General features: G+C 35.2%; 2 protein-coding genes and 3 long non-coding RNA genes across 5 annotated transcripts in view; 4 read left to right on the top strand and 1 right to left on the bottom strand.

Moving 5' to 3' along the window:
- The window catches only part of LOC141376679 (uncharacterized), a 100,077-nt gene extending 80,110 nt beyond the window's left edge, over positions 1-19,967 (top strand). The window contains exon 3 of the long non-coding RNA XR_012387381.1: positions 19,791-19,967. This is a non-coding gene — a long non-coding RNA (uncharacterized lncRNA). The remainder of the gene's footprint in view (positions 1-19,790) is intronic.
- LOC108191666 (uncharacterized) lies at positions 2,585-6,197 on the top strand. Its single transcript, XM_017358411.4, has 3 exons — positions 2,585-3,005; positions 4,247-4,883; positions 5,035-6,197. Exons 1-2 carry the CDS (start codon positions 2,960-2,962, stop codon positions 4,873-4,875), a joined length of 675 nt encoding a protein of 224 aa, XP_017213900.2. The 5' UTR covers positions 2,585-2,959; the 3' UTR covers positions 4,876-4,883; positions 5,035-6,197.
- On the top strand, positions 7,386-11,024 carry si:ch73-106k19.5. Its single transcript, XM_073917136.1, has 3 exons — positions 7,386-7,507; positions 9,940-10,576; positions 10,839-11,024. Exons 1-2 carry the CDS (start codon positions 7,462-7,464, stop codon positions 10,566-10,568), a joined length of 675 nt encoding a protein of 224 aa, XP_073773237.1. The 5' UTR covers positions 7,386-7,461; the 3' UTR covers positions 10,569-10,576; positions 10,839-11,024.
- Positions 11,005-14,112, bottom strand: LOC141376680 (uncharacterized). The gene is made up of 2 exons (XR_012387382.1): positions 11,166-14,112; positions 11,005-11,051 (listed from the first exon to the last, which is right to left on the bottom strand). It is a non-coding gene; the product is annotated as an uncharacterized lncRNA (long non-coding RNA).
- On the top strand, positions 12,972-16,161 carry si:ch73-106k19.4. Its single transcript, XR_224462.6, has 3 exons — positions 12,972-13,095; positions 13,831-14,156; positions 15,169-16,161. It is a non-coding gene; the product is annotated as a si:ch73-106k19.4 (long non-coding RNA).
- Positions 19,968-20,210: the final 243 nt, after the last annotated feature.

Raw genomic sequence — 20,210 nt, 5'->3', positions numbered from 1 at the left:
TTTATCATAAAAAACTAAAAATCTATCACTTTTCTTATTATTGACTAATCTAAGAGATTTAATAAAAACATCAATTTCTATTAAGACATAAGGGACTAACACTTGTCTGATACTATGTGATGACATCACTGATATGCAAATTAGCGCGTGACATCATCTGGCAACATTTAGCTACTTTTCATTGGAAATAGTTGGCAACACTGTGAGCTTGTGCATGTTCAGTCAACACAACTACAGGGGTGAACACACATTCACACACGCATACACACACACACACACACAGTCTGTGAATTAGTGCAAACATTTTCAAGATGAATCAATCATTTGCACTTTTTATTTGTAACTTCTACTGATCTTCATAAAACCAGATGCATATAAAGAATCATTATTCTTTAGTGTGTGTGTGTGTGTGTGTGTGTGTGTGTGTGTTTCTCTCTCAGGAAGATTGGATATGATGATATTCTTTAATAAATGACATCACATATGACAATAATTCCAGTCAGTTTGTGTTTTGATTAAACACCAAATGTTTGGGGGTTTCTTTAAGTTTCAAGAGCGTCCCTCTCTGTGTGGGAACCAAAGTGATGAAGGGGTGTTCCAGTAAAGCTACTGATGAGTTTAGATTCTCTATTTTGGCTTTCACTTTCAGTAGATGCCCATCTCTGACTGCATAAATAAGGAGGAGAACTACTGACCCAAACACAGACACGACTCTCACCAAAGACTTACTGAGACTGAAGAGCTGAGACCCCTCGAAATGTCTGAGATCACCAAACATGAGGAATTCTCCTATGATGAGGACAATGGTAAGTTTACTACACAGTCCATCTACCTATTAGTGTTATGTGTTGTGTTTGTGTTTTCCAACTGTTATAATAGTTTGTTTGATTTCTCTAAACATTCACTGTGTAGACTGTCATTGGTATCATATCATAACGCAAAATGTGTGTTAAATATATCTATACTCAAAAGTGCTGGGTTATTTAAACATATTGAGTTAAAAAAAGGACAAACCAAAATGTTAAATATGCTGGTTTTGTCCATAATTTAGCCAGAATTTGGTTGAAATATATTTAACCCAAACATTTGGGTTGAAAAAAATGTGTTATTTTAATTAACTGAAAATTTAACTCAATGTTGCGTTTGTCCATATTTCACTCAAAAGCAGGAGTTGGACGAGCTCGAGCTGAACACAGTGTATTTGAGTCTAAAGGCCCAAATGCATCAGCTGAAGCAGAACTCAGTGATCATCAAGCATCAGCAATGGCTCGAGCTGAACTCGCCAGCGCATCGGCTAAAGTCGGTCCACTTGGTGCGAAACTGGGAGTTGGACTGGACACGGGAGCATCTGTTGGTACGGATGGACTGGAAGTCAAATTATTGGGAACTGGATTCTCAATTGGTCAAAAAACCAGTATCTCTCTTTTTGGTTCGGAAATTTCATTTTCACTCTGGAAAAAATGATTGTTAAACTTACTATTAAACCATGAGAACAAAAACTATGTAAAACAAACGTAATTACTGACATAATGAAAATACTTGATCATTTTCTGCAATGATGCAAAATAATCACATTTGTTTCACACTGTATAATTAAAGCTGAATTGAACGCTTATTGCTTTCCTCTTTATTTCTCTCGTTGTCAGTGTGTGTGTGTGTGTGTGTGTGTGTGTGTGTGTGTGTGTGTGTGTGTGTTTTCACTGAACCACTCCACTGTTCTTTTACATAAACACTGTATAAATCAGCTGTGTTTTTCTTTACAGGAATGTGCAAAAGATTTGAAGTTTGGTATTAAAATAATGTTTGACAAATCACTTCATTGTAATTTTATTTAAAGCAGTCGACATTTTCCTAAAACCACATATCTTTCCTTTTCCACATGTCTGTCAGTTTGGCAGAATTAGCCTGATCTCATTCATTTTCTTTCATATCAACAGCTCTAATCTGGTCATGTGGCACAAAAACATTTTTGTTTCATTAATTAATCCAATTTACGATCACACTTGCTCAGTGCAGTGAATGAGAGTCCAAACAGCTGGTAGAAACTTCACCACAATATTAAAAACAAATTGTCATTAAGTTATGTTGAACTTCTAACTTATCTTCTGATTTAATATCCCCTATCTCTGACATTACTTTCTCCAGTAAAAAAAGAGGAAAATCTGTTTACCTCTCCCATTAAAAAAGCCACTTACATATTTGAACTGTCAAATATCTGTTGAACAAGTCTTCACTACTAAAAAATGACTCATATTTTAGAAGAAATTGTAACCCCTTTAGCAAAAGTGTGTAAAATAAACAAATAGATGACATAGCTGAAAAACACACAGCTCTCTCAAACACTTATTTTCTTGAACTGCAATCTGTAAAGCAGACAGTTTTTTTTCTAACCAGCAGATGGTAGTATTTGCCACAACATCAATATAAATATTCAGAAACGACATATTAAAAAAACACTCAAAATGTAGTTTGTTGTATATCTACCAGACATTGCCTAAATTGTTAAACCATTAAAGAGAAAATAACAACAATGTTAGCCTCAACTTACAGACATTCAACACCTCTTTTATTTTTCCCCACAACACACCCTTCATACCGAAGAAACCATTTGCAAATACAAAAACACAACAACATTATTTTATATAAACTGCTTTTGGTAGTTTTAAAATTAGCTTTTTTAGGAGCACCCGGAGCACATATGAGTTTGGAAGCAAATGAGAAGGAAAACGAAACCAAAACAACAATACGAACAGTCTGGATGCAGACCGAGTGCAGCTGATATCGATGCTTTTACTGCGCAAAGCTAACCCCACCCTGACCATCACAGTGACATCACTAAATCAATTGAGTGCATCTCTGAGACATACAATGTTGGCTTGCATTTGCTAGTCTGCATCCAGATAATATTGATACGAACAGCAAACTCCTGTGCATCATAACAGTGTGGCAGGGGAAAAAAATGACTGAAAACCGAGAAATAACACACGATGGAGACAACGACAATGGTAAGTGCAATTGAATAGTTTAACCTTGGTTTAAAAACCATGCAATGAATTATGAATTGATATGAAAGTATTTTTATTTAATCTTCCATGGTAACGTCTTTGTGGCTGGAAGGGGATCTGCCACATAAAACATATGCCAGAGTAATATATCAGAATATGCAGTGCTCAGCATAATTGAGTACAGCCCATTTGGAAAATGAATATTTTTCTCCATTTCTCAGTGAATATGGGTAATATATGCTGGTGCATTTGAAAATTCATTCATTTTCTTTTTGGCTTAGTCCCTTTTGCATTTAAACAAAACAGATTTATTAAACAGATATATTTATGAAAATAATATTTTAGTCACCAGACATGTTTAGAAATTGAAAGATAAGACAATACATTAAAGCAAAATATTGCAAAAAAAATTACAACCTACAAAATTTCAACAAAATGTTTCCCTTTTTCACTCTTGATTTTTCCTCTTTTTAAAATTTGTATTTAATATTTTTCTATAACATATAAATTTGGCTGTGCTCGTTTTTGGACCGATAAATATTGACTTTGGGACGAGGGAACTGCAACTGCTAAAATGCTAACTCGCTTCCGGGTTTTTGCATGCAAATTGACGTCATAGTTCCTCCACTCTATTGTACTGACATCTTGTACTACCTGCTTCCTATCAAGTGTTCCTATTAGGGCTGCAATATTTAATTTTTCTGCGATAAATATTACGATATGAATAGAGTTTAGAGCTGCACGATTCTGGATGAAATGACTATCACAATTCTTTTGCTTAAAATGAAGATCACAATTTTCTCACGATTCTGTAGATGTAAAATAAAGGTTGAGTAAATGGTTATTGTTGTTATTTCTCAAACATATGGAAAACAATAATAATATCAGGCTTATGTGTAGCTCTACTGTTGGTTAAAATGATACATTTTGTATACTCTTGGAATGGTTAATTTAAACAGACATTAAACATGTCCTGGTTTTTATTTCACAGTAAAGTGATTACATACAGAATACAACTAAGGTTAAATTATTATGTTTAAGACATGTGCCTGTCATTTGTCATTGACAACATTATTAGACCATTTTTTCACTGGTAAAATGAAACAAAAGATTGTGTAAATACACCTACTGAATATGAAACCTTCTGTGCCACATTTGCACTGTGCATTCAGCATGCAGTTTATTCATATAAAGTGTGCTACATTTTGAAATGTCTAAACTATATTTTCCTTTATTTTCAGATAACAGCGTAAATGGGGAATTTTATACCTGCAATCTGCGAAAAAAAAATAAAAAAATAAATTTAAATGTTTCAAGTGATGTTGCTGAGATTACAAGGTCAAACACATGGAAGGGAAAGCTGATCAAAAAGGATATTTCAAAAAAGCCAAGTGTGGAAATTGGATCCGTCAATGCTTCTTTAAGCGGTGTCATAGGCATAGCTGACACTATTGACAGACCACCAGCGGCCACGGCAGAAGGTGTTTATGCTAACAGTGGTGCATATGCAACTGGTAATGAATATAAACCAGGAAAGAGACTCCCCAAGGCTGGAGCTTTTGCAGAAGCAGGAGTTGGACGAGCTCGAGCTGAAGTGGGTATTTATGAAGCAGAAGCTAAAGGCCCCAATGCATCAGCTGAGGCTGAAGCCAGTACAACTTTAAGAGCATCAGCAATGGCTCAAGCTGAAATCGGCAGTCTATCAGCTAGTGCCGGTCCAGTCGGTGTGAGATTGGGTCTTGGAGTTGACACGGGTGTATCTATTGGTTTGGATGGGCTGGAGGTCAGAGTCCTGGGATTTGGATTCTCAGTTGGTCCAAGAACCAGTATTTCTTTTCTGGGATCAGAAGTGTCATGTTCAATCTTGTAGATATACAGGTATTAAATACCTTCCAATATTTATGCATAACATTTAAATAACCCAATTTTAGAGTTATATATTATATTTTAGCAATAGTAAAATGTTTTGTGTGATTTTTTTAAATTTTACAACTTGATTTTATTTAAAAATAAATGATTATTTTTGCAGGTGGTTTTCATTAGATTACACCTGTTTGGATTCAACCATTGTGAAGATTAATGGACAACAACAATTGCAGAAGATGACGACTAATGATGATAACAATTCCTATTGCATTATAAATGTTGTTCTAGTCATTGCACAGGTTGCTCACTGCTATGAAACACTGCTATGCTCTGAAGTCTGTCAGTTACATGGGTATGGTGTGCATGTGTATATATAAGGCGACGCAGTGGCGCAGTAGTTAGTGCTGTCGCCTCACAGCAAGAAGGTCGCTGGTTCGAGCCTCGGCTAAATTGTCTGTAGTGTATGAGTGTGAAAGAGTGTGTGTGGATGTTTCCCAGAGATGGGTTGCAGCTGGAAGGGCATCCGCTGCGTTAAAAAAAAAACAAAAAAAAACATGCTGGATAAGTTGGCGGTTCATTCTGTTGTGGCGACCCTGGATTAATAAAGGGACTAAGCCGAAAAAAAAATTAATGAATATATATATATATATATATATATATATATATATATATATATAGCACACACATACATAACAGCATACATATACAGTTGGTCAGAATTATTAGCCCCCCTGTTTATTTTTTTCCCCTATTTCTGTTTAACAGAGAGCACATTTCTAATCATAAGTTTTAATAACTCATCTCTAATAACTGATTTGTTTTATCTTTGTCATGATGACAGTAAATAATATTAGACTAGATATTTTTCAAGACACTTCTATACAGCTTAAAGTGACATTTAAAGGCTTAACTAGGTTAATTAGGTTAACTTGGCAGGTTAAGGTAACTGGCAAGTTATTGTATAATGATGGTTTGTTCTGTAGACTATCGAAGAAAATAGCTTAAAGGGGCTAATAATATTAGTTTTTTTTTTTTATTAAAACTGCTTTTATTCTAGCTAAAATAAAACAAATAAGACTTTCTCCAGAAGAAAAAAAAATTCAAAGGGGGGCTCTCTTAAACTCCTGCTGTATACATACACTTTTTATTCAACAAACAGCTGACATTTAAAAATATATATATTCTCACGCACCTAAAACTCTGCACAGTGGTCTGTTCTGGCTGAAGATCCCAGATCACCAGTTAACTATGCATACAACAACATATTAAAGCAATATTATTGTAAAGGATAATTATTAAACTATATTAACAAAAATAACAGCAAGCAAAAGAAAGAGAAAGAAAACATTCTGTGCGCGATTATAAAAGGATGAGGCCGCGCACACGGTTAATGTTAGGCCAATTAATAATCTGTTCAGTGGTTAAAGCGAAAGCAACAACAACTGCTGCTGCTTACAAAGAATCTTGAGCCCTTGAAGGATTGGGTGCACGAGCATCGCACAAGTTTCATTTCCAGGCATGGTTCCTTCAAGTGATGAAACTGCACAGGCGCTTTTAAACACTCACGCATACACACACACACACACACACACACACATATATATACATATACATACATATCTATATATATATATATATATATATATATATATATATATATATATATATATATATATATATATATATATATATATATATATATATATATATATATATATATAAAATAAAAAAAAGTTAGATTTATTCATTCATTCATTTTCTTTTCAGCTTAGTCCCTTTAATAATCTGGGGTAGCCACAGCAGAATGAACCGCCAAAATATCCAGCATATGTTTTACACAGTGGATGCCCTTCCAGCTGCAACCTATCACTGGGAAACATCCATACGCTCTCATACACTCATCCACACATATCCATGGCCATTTTAGCCTACCCAATTCCCCTGTACCGCATGTCTTTGAACTTGTGGGGGATATCGGAGCACCCGGAGGAAACCCACGCGAACACAAGGAGAACATGCAAACTCCACACAGAAATGCCAATTGACACAGGCAAGGCTCGAACTAACGACCTTCTTGCTGTTAGGCGACTGTGCTACCCACTGCGCCACCGTGATACCCTAATGCTAAACATTGACACTAAAATAAACATTTCCAGGGTTAATGATAAACTTGTACTCAGACCATAAATGAATGTGGGGCAGATTCTAGGTCAGTTGATGAAGAAACAAACTTGATTCTGTTTGGAAAGTGAAAGGACGATATGCGAACAGAAAAAAATGTCCATGTCATCCTGTGCATCAGGCTGTAAAAACTCATTGCTCATTCAACCAAACATTTTAAATAAAAAAAGAGGAGTTTAACAGGAGATGCGTAATACAGATTGAATCATAAAATAACATAATATTCCACACTGTGATTGGATGGAGTAGATTTCTTTTTTGAGGGGGGTGTGGTTTGAGTCACTTTTGGCCTATAAATGTTTGAGACCTGGCAGCCTGAAGCTGATTGACCAAACAAGCTCTTCTGAAAGATTTTAGTTCCTCAGACAAGCCACTAAAGACCTGCTAAGATTTTTTTTTTTACTTTAAAATGTCTGCAAACCGACAATTATGTAACCTTGAATTTCTTGAACATGGTAAGGTCATTTTAATAGTTGGCATTTATGATTTATTACAAAATCTGTACATCTAAGTGACACAATAATTATTTTAATTATTTTGTTTGTGCCTAATGTTCTAATTGTGGTAAACTATGTTTTATGTGTATATAGCATTTGTGAATACTTATACAGTCATTTATTTTTAGAAGGGAACTGTTTTCATGTCTCAGTTGCTGCTGCAAACTTATGAAATAACTTGCCTGCTCATATGAGAAGTGCTCAGACAGATGGACCCTTTAAATCAATGTTTAAAGGCATAGTTCAGCCTTAAAGAATATACGAAGAGTTCAGATGCAAAACCCTCTAAATCCATAAGACTCTTTTCGTGTAAATGAGAAATTTGAAACGATTATTTTTCAAATTATTTTTCATTTGTAAAGATATTTGTGTATTGCTGTACATCCTATGTGTATTAAGCAGTGTGTAAGCAGGCGGACAACTAACACACTCTGCGCTGGACTTTAGCTTTCAGCTAGTCTATTGAACATTCTATTTTAGTTCATCAAAACAGCAGCGAGCCAACGATGTGCCTCAACACACCTCATTTCTAGACTGGAACAACCATGGACATTTGGCGCAAATGGATTTGCTATTTAAACAACGTGGCGGAAAACAGGATAAGGTTGCGCTGGTCTGAAAATAGCAACACGTTGCGGCAAATGCGTCTTGTGCCTTATTGCGCCGGGTGTATGTTAGGGCCCTCAATTTAAAATATTATGCATTTCTGGAAAATGTAAATTTTATATAATGCTGGTATGACAATGTATTTTAAGAGTGGCAGTTGCCAGTCCAAATCATTGTGTATCTCCATGCAAGTCTCCATTCACAAAAGATTTCACTTTTGTTGCGCTTTTAAGAGAATAATTTGGGGCAGGGTGAAATAAATCTAGACTAAAGCAAACGGGCAGATTTTGCACCATTACATACTTCTAGGGCTCTATTTTGACGGTCCATGCGCAGAGCGCAAAACGCAGGGCATGTCAGAACGCATTTTTGCTAATTTAAGGATGGGAAAATCCGCTTTGCGCCGTGGCGCATGGGCTAAAAGGGTTGAGTTTATTTTCTTAATGAGTTATAGGTGTGTTTTGAGAATAAACTAATCAGAGTCTCATCTCGCATTCCCTTTAAGAGTCAGTTGTGTCGCACCATAAGCGCATTCGCTATTTACAGGACGTAAAGTCAGTCCAAGTGGAAAAACTGAGCATTTCACTAGCAAACAGTTAACAGTTTTTAAAAAGAAAACTGTTAAACAGAGCATCTACTGCGTGAGAATGAGAGATAATGGATCTACTTTCACTTTCGCTCTTGGATAGGGAAACCTTTACGCACAGACATCAATTAGTCTATAAATAATTAATTGCGTTTGTTAAGCGCAAATATTAGTTTCAAAACTGTTTCTAAATTCAGTTCTAATTTCCAGCAAACGAATAAATGAACAATAATAACAAAATGTGCTCAAAAACCTGAATTATATCCTAAAACACATGCTGTGCCCCATATGGTCTAAAACCTGACAGGTGGGCAAATCTAAGCTTGTTTTTAATAAAACAAATATAAATATGGATATAATAAATAATACTGCTAATAATATTAACATTATACAAAAGCAAATTGTTATGAATAAACTGAAAAAGCCTCCCGAGATGAAGACATAAAAGCAGTGATTTTTCATATTTATGTAGGCTAGAAAATGTTTTGTAATATTTTAATCCTTTATATTTATATCCTATATCTATTCTTATTATATCCTATATATATCCTTAATATTTAAATTTTTTTCATATGTAAAGATATTTGCCTATTGCTCTCTTGTGCGTATTAAGCAGTGTGTAAACGAGGCGCAACTCTGCGCCGGAGTTTAGACCGGGTTAGTTTTGGTCAAATGAAAAATCTATTTTAGTTTCTTAAAATAGCAACGTGCCAGCAGTGCGCCTCAGAACGCCTTCCTATTTAGACCAAAACGCCTATGGGCGCACATATGAGCGCTAATGCATTTGCTATTTAAACAGCGTAGCGCAACACCTCAAAATGACTCTTGCGCCAAGCTGAAACTAGCGAACAAGTATTGTGCCGCGCCTTGCGCCACATTGCGCCGGGTGTATGATAGGGCCCATAATGTTTCTTGTAAAACAGCATTTTTCGCACATCTGAGTTAAAGCTGAATAACATTCAGTGTGAAGATGCAATGCCAAATAAAAAAAGCCTACAGTAAATGCATTTCTACCACCACTAAAGAGCATTAAACATTGTCTATAAAATACATCTACTGTAAACAACACCTTCTGTTTCACTTTTGCACTGTGTATTTAACACATTATTATAACATATTATTTATATTGAGTGTGTAATTTTCTTGATTTCTCTGTTTGTTTGCACTGAAGTGAAACTATATTCTCCTTTATTTTCAGATGAAGACACATCTGGTACCATTTATACCAGAAATCTGCATAGAAATAACCCTGAAACAGATTTTTTTGTTTTAAGTGATGTTGCTGAGATTAAAAGGTCAAGAACTAAAACAGGAAAGCTCATCAAACATGAGATTTCAAAAAAGCCAAGTGTGCAATTTGGATCTGTTAATGCTTCTGGAAGCGGTCTTATAGGCATGGCTGACACTGTTGACAGACCAGCAGCAGCCACTGCAGAAGGTGTTTATGCTAACACTGGTGCATATGCAACTGGTAATGAATATAAACCAGGACAGAGACTCCCCAAAGCTGGAGCTTATGCAGAAGCAGGAGTTGGTCGAGCTCGAGCTGAATACAGTGTTTTTGATGCAGAAGCTAAAGGCCCCAATGCATCAGCTATAGCTTTAGCCAGTACAACTCTAACAGCATCAGCAATGGGTCGAGCTGAAATCGGCAGTGTTTCAGCTAATGTCGGTCCAATCGGTGTGAAACTGGGACTTGGAGTCGACACCGGTGTATCTGTTGGTGTGGATGGGCTGGAGGTCAAACTCCTGGGATTTGGATTCTCAGTTGGTCCAAGAACCAGTATTTCTCTCCTGGGATCAGAAGTGTCATGTTCAATCTTGTAGACATACAGGTATTAAATACCTTCCAATATTTGTGCATTATATTTTAATACCCAATCATAATGTATTCATCATATATTATAGTTTAACTATAGTAAAATGTTTTGTGTGATTTTCTTTTTCAATTAAGACTTTTGATTTCATTTAAACCTTTAACAGGCATCATAAGATGTGCCAGCATATTATTCAATACAAGATGTGGGCCAAAGAAATATTTTCAAGGTTTCCACCTTAAAAGGGTTAAGAGTAAATATTTATTTTTGGTTTTTGCAGGTGGCTTTCAGTAGATTACACATGTTTGGATCCAACCTTTGTGAAGATTAATGGACAAGAAGATGACAACTAATGATGATAACAACCTCTATACCTACTATAAATCTTATTCCATGTTCTTTTCATATATATATATATATATATATATATATATAAATAAACTACGTCTGATTGATTGATTTTTAATTAATGACTGGATGATATTATCTCATACTAAATTACATTCTTTTCTTTTTTTGTTTTTGTGTAGCTATCACCTCTGCCTTTAGGTTAGTCTAAATTCAATATACTCAAAATAACTCACACTTGTTAATCATCAAGTGATACTCATCAAGAGTATCCACAATGCAAAGCTGCTAAAAGGACCAGTTACTGTAATATGTCCATATGTATTGTTAGCAAGAAAGAAAAATGAAAGCAATATATAGCTCATCATAAGATATGAAGATTAAATAAACTCCTTAAATTCCTTCTTAAGGTGCAGCTGGATATCACAGATAGTCGGAACAGATCTTGTGATTCCAGTTTCTTAGCAAATCCCGTCTTCTGCACATGATAATCTGTTATTACTGAGACATAATATGCACCTGTCAATCAATAAAACAACACTGCTACAGTATGTCATGGTGTGGTTGTCCTCAAAATCGCTGAGATTTTTATCCTGATTTAAAATTAGAAGTGTTTATACAGTACCACTATAATATGGCTGTGTACACTATTCCACACATTGCGTGTCCAAACAGCTTACAAAAGTTGGTCTCTCATGATAGGAGCCCTTTAATTTGTTTATAGGATTAAAAAAAATCTCTTAAATGACTCAGAGAGAGAGTCAGTGCTCATAAAGTGAATCATTAATCCAAACCCTGAGGTTTACAGTAAGTGTATGAGAGCCAGGAGGTAGCCCTTTCACTTTCACTTTTATGAAGGAAAGTCCCAAGTTCTCCCAAGCGATTCCTAGAACACTTGACAGTTTTCCAAAAGGGATTTCAGCGTCAATGCTGTAGAAATATAAACCAAATCTTTTAGTTTACAATTCTTGTTTTTTGTTTGTTTGTTTACAAAAATAGAGACTGTGGATCATGATCAGCCAATTAATTAACTCTAAGGGGCTTTTTATGTGAAGATTTTTGAAATTATTTTCTATACTTATGGGATATATCCCATCAGGTCTTGTTACTTTATTGAAAGATACCTTTACTTAGTCACAAATTTTGCTCAATTTGGTGATTCTTTTGTTGATCAATTACGGTTTGCTTCTCCCAGTAAAAATAATAATAATAATAATATTAATAAATATTCATTATTTCAGCGGAATATTATTAGTCTACCAAATGTGACTAATTGCAATAATGCAGTGGACAACATTTAATGGAAAAAGGTATGGATGCCCATTTATAATTATTTTACAACTAGTAAAGTAAAAAAAATAGTCTTACTAAATACTTCATAAGTTCTGCCTCGCTTGTCATTATTACATTAAGACATTTAAAAGTGATATCGACAAGACTTTTTTTAACTGTCCATTTACAAAAGCATTTTGGAAAAGCATCTAAGATTTTATTAAAAGCAGAATTGATAATGAATGTATTTTGTATTGGAAAAACATACTGTCGGGCTGTGTTGCATATGAACTACCTAAAAGATTTATGGTGAATTTGGTTTTTCTGCTTGCAAAATGTCACATTTATAAGTACAATAATGTTTAAACTCCAGACTTCTGTTTATTGTTTGAGAAGTTTGAGGAGCACCTTTAATTGATCAAACTGTTTAAAAACAAAACAATGCTTAAAATAGAAAAAAAAAACTATCTATTTGCAATTCTTCCTATTTTTAATGATTTGTAAATCTCAAGCTTTTTCAGTGATGGTGTTTAATACTCCCGAAGTTTGTTTGTTTCATTTCTGTTTCCTTTCATTTGTAGCTTTTTTGTCGTCAAGCATGCTACCATTCTGTCCATGGTTATATTACCTATTTGATTTTTAATGTATGTATAGTTTTTGTGCATTATAATAGTAAAGGAAACATGCACTCTAAGAGACAATTTAGGGGCAGGTTTAGGGTTGGGGTATGTTTAGGCAGCAGTATGTTTAGGGGCGGGGTTAGAAGATAAAAGAGCCCTGTGTCTGAGAATGCACCTTCACATCAGTCTGCCACCAGATCTCTCTCAATCAAACAGCAGCTCAACAAAGTCTCATTGAGGGTTTCAAACGTGTGGCAGAAAACCAACATACAGCACACATCTTAGACCATAAAAATGGTAAGTGAATGCTGATATTTATTTGGGCTATCATTGTTTAAGAAGCATGCAGTAAAATATTCCTCATTGCTCTGACAAGATAGGGGCAGGATTTAATTTGTTTGAGATTACTTCTGCTGTGTTTTAAAGGGAATATCGAGCAGGACGAAATAAATCCTAAGCCTTGACTGAATCAATCTAACAGTTAAAAAGTTCTAATGCTTCTAATGTAAACCAGCATCTAAAAATCAAGATTTTTTTAGACTAAAATTGACTGACTTTGAGTTGCAAATATTGCAGAATATTGTTTTGCTGTGAAAATATACACAAAGCTATACATTTTAGTTCTTAATTAATTTTTTGACCTTGAGAATCATTGATTTCTGTAATTCATATAACGAAAACACTATAGCTCCACTATAAAATGAAGACCTTAGAACTTGGAAGAAATTTGCTTATAGTTTTGCGTTAAGTTCACAGAATTGCAAAAATCCTAAAGGGTCTGATCTTTTCGCATCTTAGTTAAAGCTGTATTTGCATAACATTTAGTATGAAGATGTAATGCCAAATAGAACAGTTGTCAGTTAGAGTTAAGTGGATTTCTGCCACCTCTGAGCAGCATTATACATCATCTAAATACATCTACTGTAACTGACACATTCTTTGCCTCCTTTTACATTTTTATTCACATAAAGTGTGTTATTGTTCTAAATCTCTCTGTATATTGGCACTGAATACAAACTCTATTTCCTCAAGGCTAAAGCTTATGTAGAAGCGGGAGTTGGACAAGTTGGAACTGAATTTTCAGTTGGTGCAGAAGCCAAAGGTCCGAATGCCTCAGCTGGTATTGGAATTGATGCGGATGGAGGAGCAGAAGCAATGGCTCGAGCTGAAATTGGCAGTGCATCAGTTCATGCTGGTCCAGTCGGTGTGAAAGTGGGACTCGGAGTCGACACCGGTGCATCTGTTGGTCCAAACGGGCTGGAGGTCAAAGTCCTGGGAACTGGAGTCACGCTTGGTCCGAATCCCAGTATTGCTCTTCTGGGTTCAGAAGTGTCATGTTCAGTCATGTAGACATGCAGGTATGTCTTTAAATATTTATGCATTACATTTCAATACCAAATTATAAACCTAAACACATTGCTTTTTATAAGCTTTATCTAGGACACATTGCTCAATACTTAAGAGAATTGTGTGAAGAGTTTTGCAAAAGTGACCTAACCGCCTTTAAGCTTGGCAAAGCAGTTTGTTTCACAATCAAAATGCACTACAGCTACCAAAACACTTTATACAGGCCTCAAATAAACTCATTCTTCCAGAACACGAGCAAAGGTTGACAGCTGAGAAACACACTGTCACCCACAAAACAATGAGCTAAAAACACGAACTACATGTAGCATTACACAGTGTTTTCTTGTGTAAAACAAGGACACATCTCTGTTTATAATTGCAATATATATAGTTTATAACTGCAATATAAGTTACTGGAAAGAACCAGACATGATACAGAATTCCTCAATATTTTATGTTGTTTATTTTTTTTTATTTTTTTTTTTGCACTAAGTAATTCCAAAACACAAGAATTTGTTTACACACCATCTGTGACTGAAACGGATACAATAGTAATGCTGATCTGGCTGGTTAAACTGCATTTTAAGATGTGAAAAAGGTCTCAATGAAATACTGCTGTTGAATTTTGCTTTCTTATTCAGGTTTGCATTATGTTATTGTTTTGAACATAAGTTTAACAGTTTTGAAAAAAAGTATGTAAGCCAAGCAAAATGTCCTGTACAAACAAAGGATTTTGGCAGCTGTTGTGTCTGAGTGAGAAAATTGATGAAATTTGAGAGATGTAGTCACTGAATGCATTTTGTGCCTAAACAATAATTATTTATTCCTCAGTTTAACCCACATAGATTCTGTTGTGCTCACTGTGTCAAGAGTTTTGCCAAAATGACCTAAGTATTGAGAAATGTGTCCTAGTGTCTGTATTAAAAAAAAAAAAAAAAAAAAAAAAAAAAAAAAAAAAACTGTAATACAGTACATTTAATTTCATTAGAAATAAATATTTCTTTTTTTTTTTTTTTTTTGCAGGTGTGTTGCATTAGCTGGCACCATTGACAGTTTGGATCCAACTTTTGTGAAGATTTTAAGTGACACCTAATTAACCAAGTTAAGTCTTTAAATGTCACTTTAAGCTGAATACTAGTATCCTGTGAATTAACTAGTAAAATATAATGCAATGTCACCATCACAACGACAAGCCATTAGTTATTAAAGGGCTCCTATTTTACCCCCTTTAAAACATCTTACATAAGTCTTCTGTGTCTCCAGAATGTGTTTGTAAAGTTTCAGCTACAAATACCATTTTACCACTTATACCCTCCTGAATATTCACATTTTATGCTCAGATGACAGTGTAGCTGTTTTTGTTGCCTGTGTGCAATGCAACGATGCATTATTTTCTACACACATTTACACTGTTTGCACATCTACTTGAAGCATCCTCGTATAGCCTCTATGCGGCTGTGGTGCTTCAATAATCCGTTATGAATTACATAGATTTTACTGTCTTTTCTATATTACAAACATCCACTGTTTTAAAACCGTTTGAAACTCATTCTTGGGGTACTGCTGATCACAGAGAGTCTGAGCAGATCTTTTAATCCCTTTTTCCCATTTTGTGGACATGTTTATGGAGACATGTCAATCAGTTTTGTGGGTAGGGAAACCGTACTCCTATGTCACATTGCAGTGGGCCTCAAAATCACTGTGATTTGGATCAACTTTAACATCAAGAAATTGAAATAAAAACTTATATCCAATATACAGTGTGCACACACTATACCTACACAAAGTTCTGTCCAAACAGCTTACAAAAGTTAATTTTGCATCAAAATTGCTTTTTAAAAGTTTTGTGTTTGAAGGTATGTTGAAAAAAATCTCTTTCAAATTTCACAGGAGGGCAAATCTTTTTGACTTCAACTGAATATAGCTGATGTTGAACGGTTTCTTCTGTATTGGGCAATCATGCAATGTAAGCATGTACTGGTGAACTTAAAGCATGACACAAAATAAAACTGAATCAGAATCTGTTGTGTTGTCTCTCTTTTCAAAATTAATGAGTAACATGAAACATGGGTTTAATAATCTTATAATGCGCTGTAGATTTATGAACAACCTTTAAATTCTCAATGCGAGCTATAATACATTTCAGTTATTTTAATGAAATAACTAAATTGCATAAAGCAACAAAAATATTGTTGCGAGATGTCTGTAAATATGTTTATCTATCATATAAATATATGTCTGCACTCTGAAAATATATTTTCATCATATTTAGTGGCTGATAGCAGTTCTATTTTAAAGTATTCCTATATTACCAGATGTAATATGAGTCATTGGTGTCTCCAAAATGTGACTTAAGTTTCAGCTCAAAATACCCATCAGATGATTTTATATCCATCTGAAATAAACCAACCAATCAGAAACTGCACCTCTGCTTCGTCAGTCAAAAACACCAAAGTAAGAGTGAACCAGGAGTTTCCCAATGATTATTTGATGTATTTGTTGTGGAGTTTATTCAAGCCTTTTTGCATTTAAAGTTGCCGTTACAAAGTTTGCTGTACACACACACATACAGTATATTAACTTTTAACTCTGTTTATGCTTGTCTGCTCGCAGCAAATGTGACAGGATACAAGTTAACACTGCTCTATGGATATCTTTTATGCTACTGTACAAATCAACGTGATTTTATGTCCAGAAACTGAAACTCCTTTTGCGTGATTGAAGCTTATGATATTACTGTCTTTTTATAAGGGATGCACAATATATAGGCGGCCATATTGTTATCGGCTGATAAATGCTATTTTTAAGATTATCGTTATCGTTCCGATGTCTAAATTAGGCCGATATCTTTAAGCCGATAAATTACATAATTGTACAGAACTGCCTGCCGCGCACTTGTGTGGAGTTCATAAGATCAGGATTTAGATTAGATCAAGATTTGGATCAGAATTTAACATTAGAATATTTTTATAAAAGCACTTGTTGTGTTTATACCACTACAATATGGCTGTGTACTCTTTATATCACAAACATCTGTTCAATAACAGCCTCCAAATGTTGATTTCCTATGATAGATGCCCTTTAAACTGTTTAGGATTCCAGAAATCTCCTAATGACACAGAGACTAAGTGCTCCTAAACGGAATCTGGGCATTAATCCAAATGCTGAGGTTTCCAGGAGGTAGCCTTTTCACTTTCAGTTTTATAAACGAAAGTTCCCCAGACATTTCCTAGAACAAACGTGACAACTTATCCAAAAGGATTTCAGCATCAATGCTATAGAAATGCAAACCAAATCTGTCAGTTAACAATCCTTTTGTTTGTTTCTTAAAATCTAAATAGTTCTGATAGGGACTGTGGTTCATGAGCTAACTGGCTAACTCTAAGGGGATTTTATTCTCATATATATATATACAGTTGAAGTCAGTATTATTAGCCCCCTTTATTTGGAAAATATTTAAAAAAGGAGAAAAACATGTGATGTTTAACAGAAAAATGAAATTTTCAGTTTGTCTGATAATATTTTTTCTTCTGGAAAAAAAAAAGTCTTATTTGTTTCATTTCGGCTAGATTAAAAACAGTTTAAAACACCATGTTAGAGACAAAATCTAGTCTACAGAACAAACTATTATTATACAATAACTTGCCTAATAACCCAAACCTTCGTAGATAACCTAATTAATCTAGTGAAGCCTTTAAATGTCACTTTAAGCTGTATAGAAGTGTCTTGAAAAATATCTAGTAAAATATTATTTACTGTCATCATGACAAAGATAAAATAAATCAGTTATTAGAGATGAGTTATTAAAACTATTATGATTAGAAATGTGTTGAAGAAAATCTGCTCTCTGTTAAACAGAAATTGGGGAAAAAATAAACAAGTGCTCTAATAAATCAGGGGGGGGCTGATAATTCTTACTTCAACTGTGTGTGTGTGTGTGTATATATATATATATATATATATATATATATATATATATATATATATATATATATATATATATATAAATCATTTTTTATATATATATTCATCTTTTTTTTCCTGTTTCTCCAAAATGATTTTCTATACTTATGGGATATACATCATCAGTTCTAGTTACTTTACTGAAAGGTACTCTTCGTCACAAGTTATGCTAAATTTAGTAGATTTTTTGTTGGTCGATTATGTTTGGCTTCTCCCAGTAAAAATAATAATAGGATAATAATAAATATTCATTATTTCAGCAGAATATTATTATTCTACTAGGTATGACTGCTATTGTAATGATGCGGTGTGGGTAACATTTTATGGAAAAAGTACAGATGCTCCCTTATAATTATTATGACAATAACAATAAATTAAAAGAGATTTTTTACTAAATACTTCACAAGTTCTGTCCCGCTTGTTGGTATTACATTAGGAAATTTCAACGTTATATTGTGAAGACATTTGTAATATTGTGAAGATAGAATCTTTATGGAAATTAATGTGATTTATTTATATTTGTAGACATTAAGATTCATTGATTTCTGTAATTTACATAAAGGAAACAGAGAGAAACAAGTTTTTAGCAGTAAAGCTGCTGTACTATATTTTAAAATGGAAAATGTTCGATAATAATGCATCATTGTAGTTTGATGGCTATTTAAACAAGTTAGGCCATGGTGTGGAGCATGCATGCTTACAGTACTGTGTGTGTGTGTGTGTGTGTGTGTGTGTGTGTGTGTGTGTGTGTGTGTGTGTGTGTGTGTGTGTGTGTGTGTGTGTGTGTGTGGGTGGTATGAGATGTGTTGTCTATGACAACAGGATGCATATGTGACCAAAAAGGCTATAAATGAAATTACTACAATTTAAACCCTTCAAAAAGTCTGTTTATTAAAGAGCCCATATTATGGGTTTTTGAAAATTCCCCTCCATGTAGTGTGTAACACAGCTCTAAGTGAAGCGAAGTATCCAGCTAAGGCTTAAATCTGTAAGAATACAGTGTTTAAAACGGTTGATTCATCTATAAAAGAGTCGACTCATAGTGCTTCAAACGAGTCGCCTTGATACCGACTCATTAGGTGTTTCGCCATGACGTACGAACGAAACCAAGTTATTCACGTGCACGCGCAAACCCGGGAGATTTCAAACCTGAGGCCCCGCCCTCTGACGCAGAACCCCAGACACACACACACACCCACAAACACACGCACACCCACAAACACACGCACACAAACATGCCGGTCGATTGAAGTCACACTGCAGATGGATATATTGAGTCTCTACCCAAAGATGAAACCTCAGCATTATAGCCAAGCAGTTGGAAACTACTGGAAGCTACATGCTACAAAGAATACTTCATCTGAGTTTGTTAAAGGAAGGATCAGTAAAGAGTAACTGATGGACGTCAGGATGGGTTTCTTCCTCCATTTCTCAAGTGTAAGTACGTGCGGTTAAAGTTGTTGCCTCGTTGACTCTAGCTTGCAAATGTATTTAGTTGTGATTTGTTACTTGTAACCGCGTGTACTGTATCAGGTTAACTGGATATTTGATCTTATCGCGTGCAAAGTCACGTTAAAAACGCGACGCGTGCTGTTTGTTTATGGAGCTCCGTGCTAGAGTTCTGCTCCCGCGATTTATTCGGAAATTTATTCCCGCGCCGCAGAAATCTGGCGCGGGGACAGCCGCGGGAATAAATTTCCGAATAAATCGCGGGAGCGGTCGGTAACGGGTTTAATTTGGGACGGGAGCGGGCTGTCTAGCAATATCACGGATATTGCTATGCGAATTAGAAAGAGAGAGTCTGCGTGGTGCTTATGTGTGTGTTAGTGCGCACGCGCGCGTATGAGAGAGAGAGAGAGAGAGAGAGAGAGAGAGAGAGAGAGAGAGAGAGAGAGAGAGAGAGAGAGAGAGAGAGAGAGAGAGAGAGAGAGAGAGAGCGAACGAACGAACGAACGACAGCTTGGCTGTCTGGACTGTATACTGGGTGATTTTTGGTTGTGTTCTCCGCTCTAGCGGGACCGGGCGCGGCGGGCAGAAAACGGAGCGGGTTCTCAGGCTAAAACCTGGCGGGTGCGGGCGGAAGCGGGAGCGTTGTCATCCGG

This window comes from Danio rerio, chromosome 11 (assembly GCF_049306965.1).
Source record: "Danio rerio strain Tuebingen ecotype United States chromosome 11, GRCz12tu, whole genome shotgun sequence".
NCBI lineage: Eukaryota > Metazoa > Chordata > Actinopteri > Cypriniformes > Danionidae > Danio > Danio rerio.
This window is presented reverse-complemented; position numbering and strand designations above follow the sequence as displayed.

What these genes read in the sequence shown, in the direction of transcription:
- LOC108191666 (XM_017358411.4), top strand. Translation starts at nt 2,960, where the DNA reads ATGACTGAAAACCGAGAAATAACACACGATGGAGACAACGACAATG. An exon ending in CGATGGAGACAACGACAATG is followed by an intron (nt 3,006 to 4,246) that starts GTAAGTGCAATT and finishes CTTTATTTTCAG; the next exon opens with ATAACAGCGTAAATGGGGAA.
- si:ch73-106k19.5 (XM_073917136.1), top strand. Translation starts at nt 7,462, where the DNA reads ATGTCTGCAAACCGACAATTATGTAACCTTGAATTTCTTGAACATG. An exon ending in CCTTGAATTTCTTGAACATG is followed by an intron (nt 7,508 to 9,939) that starts GTAAGGTCATTT and finishes CTTTATTTTCAG; the next exon opens with ATGAAGACACATCTGGTACC.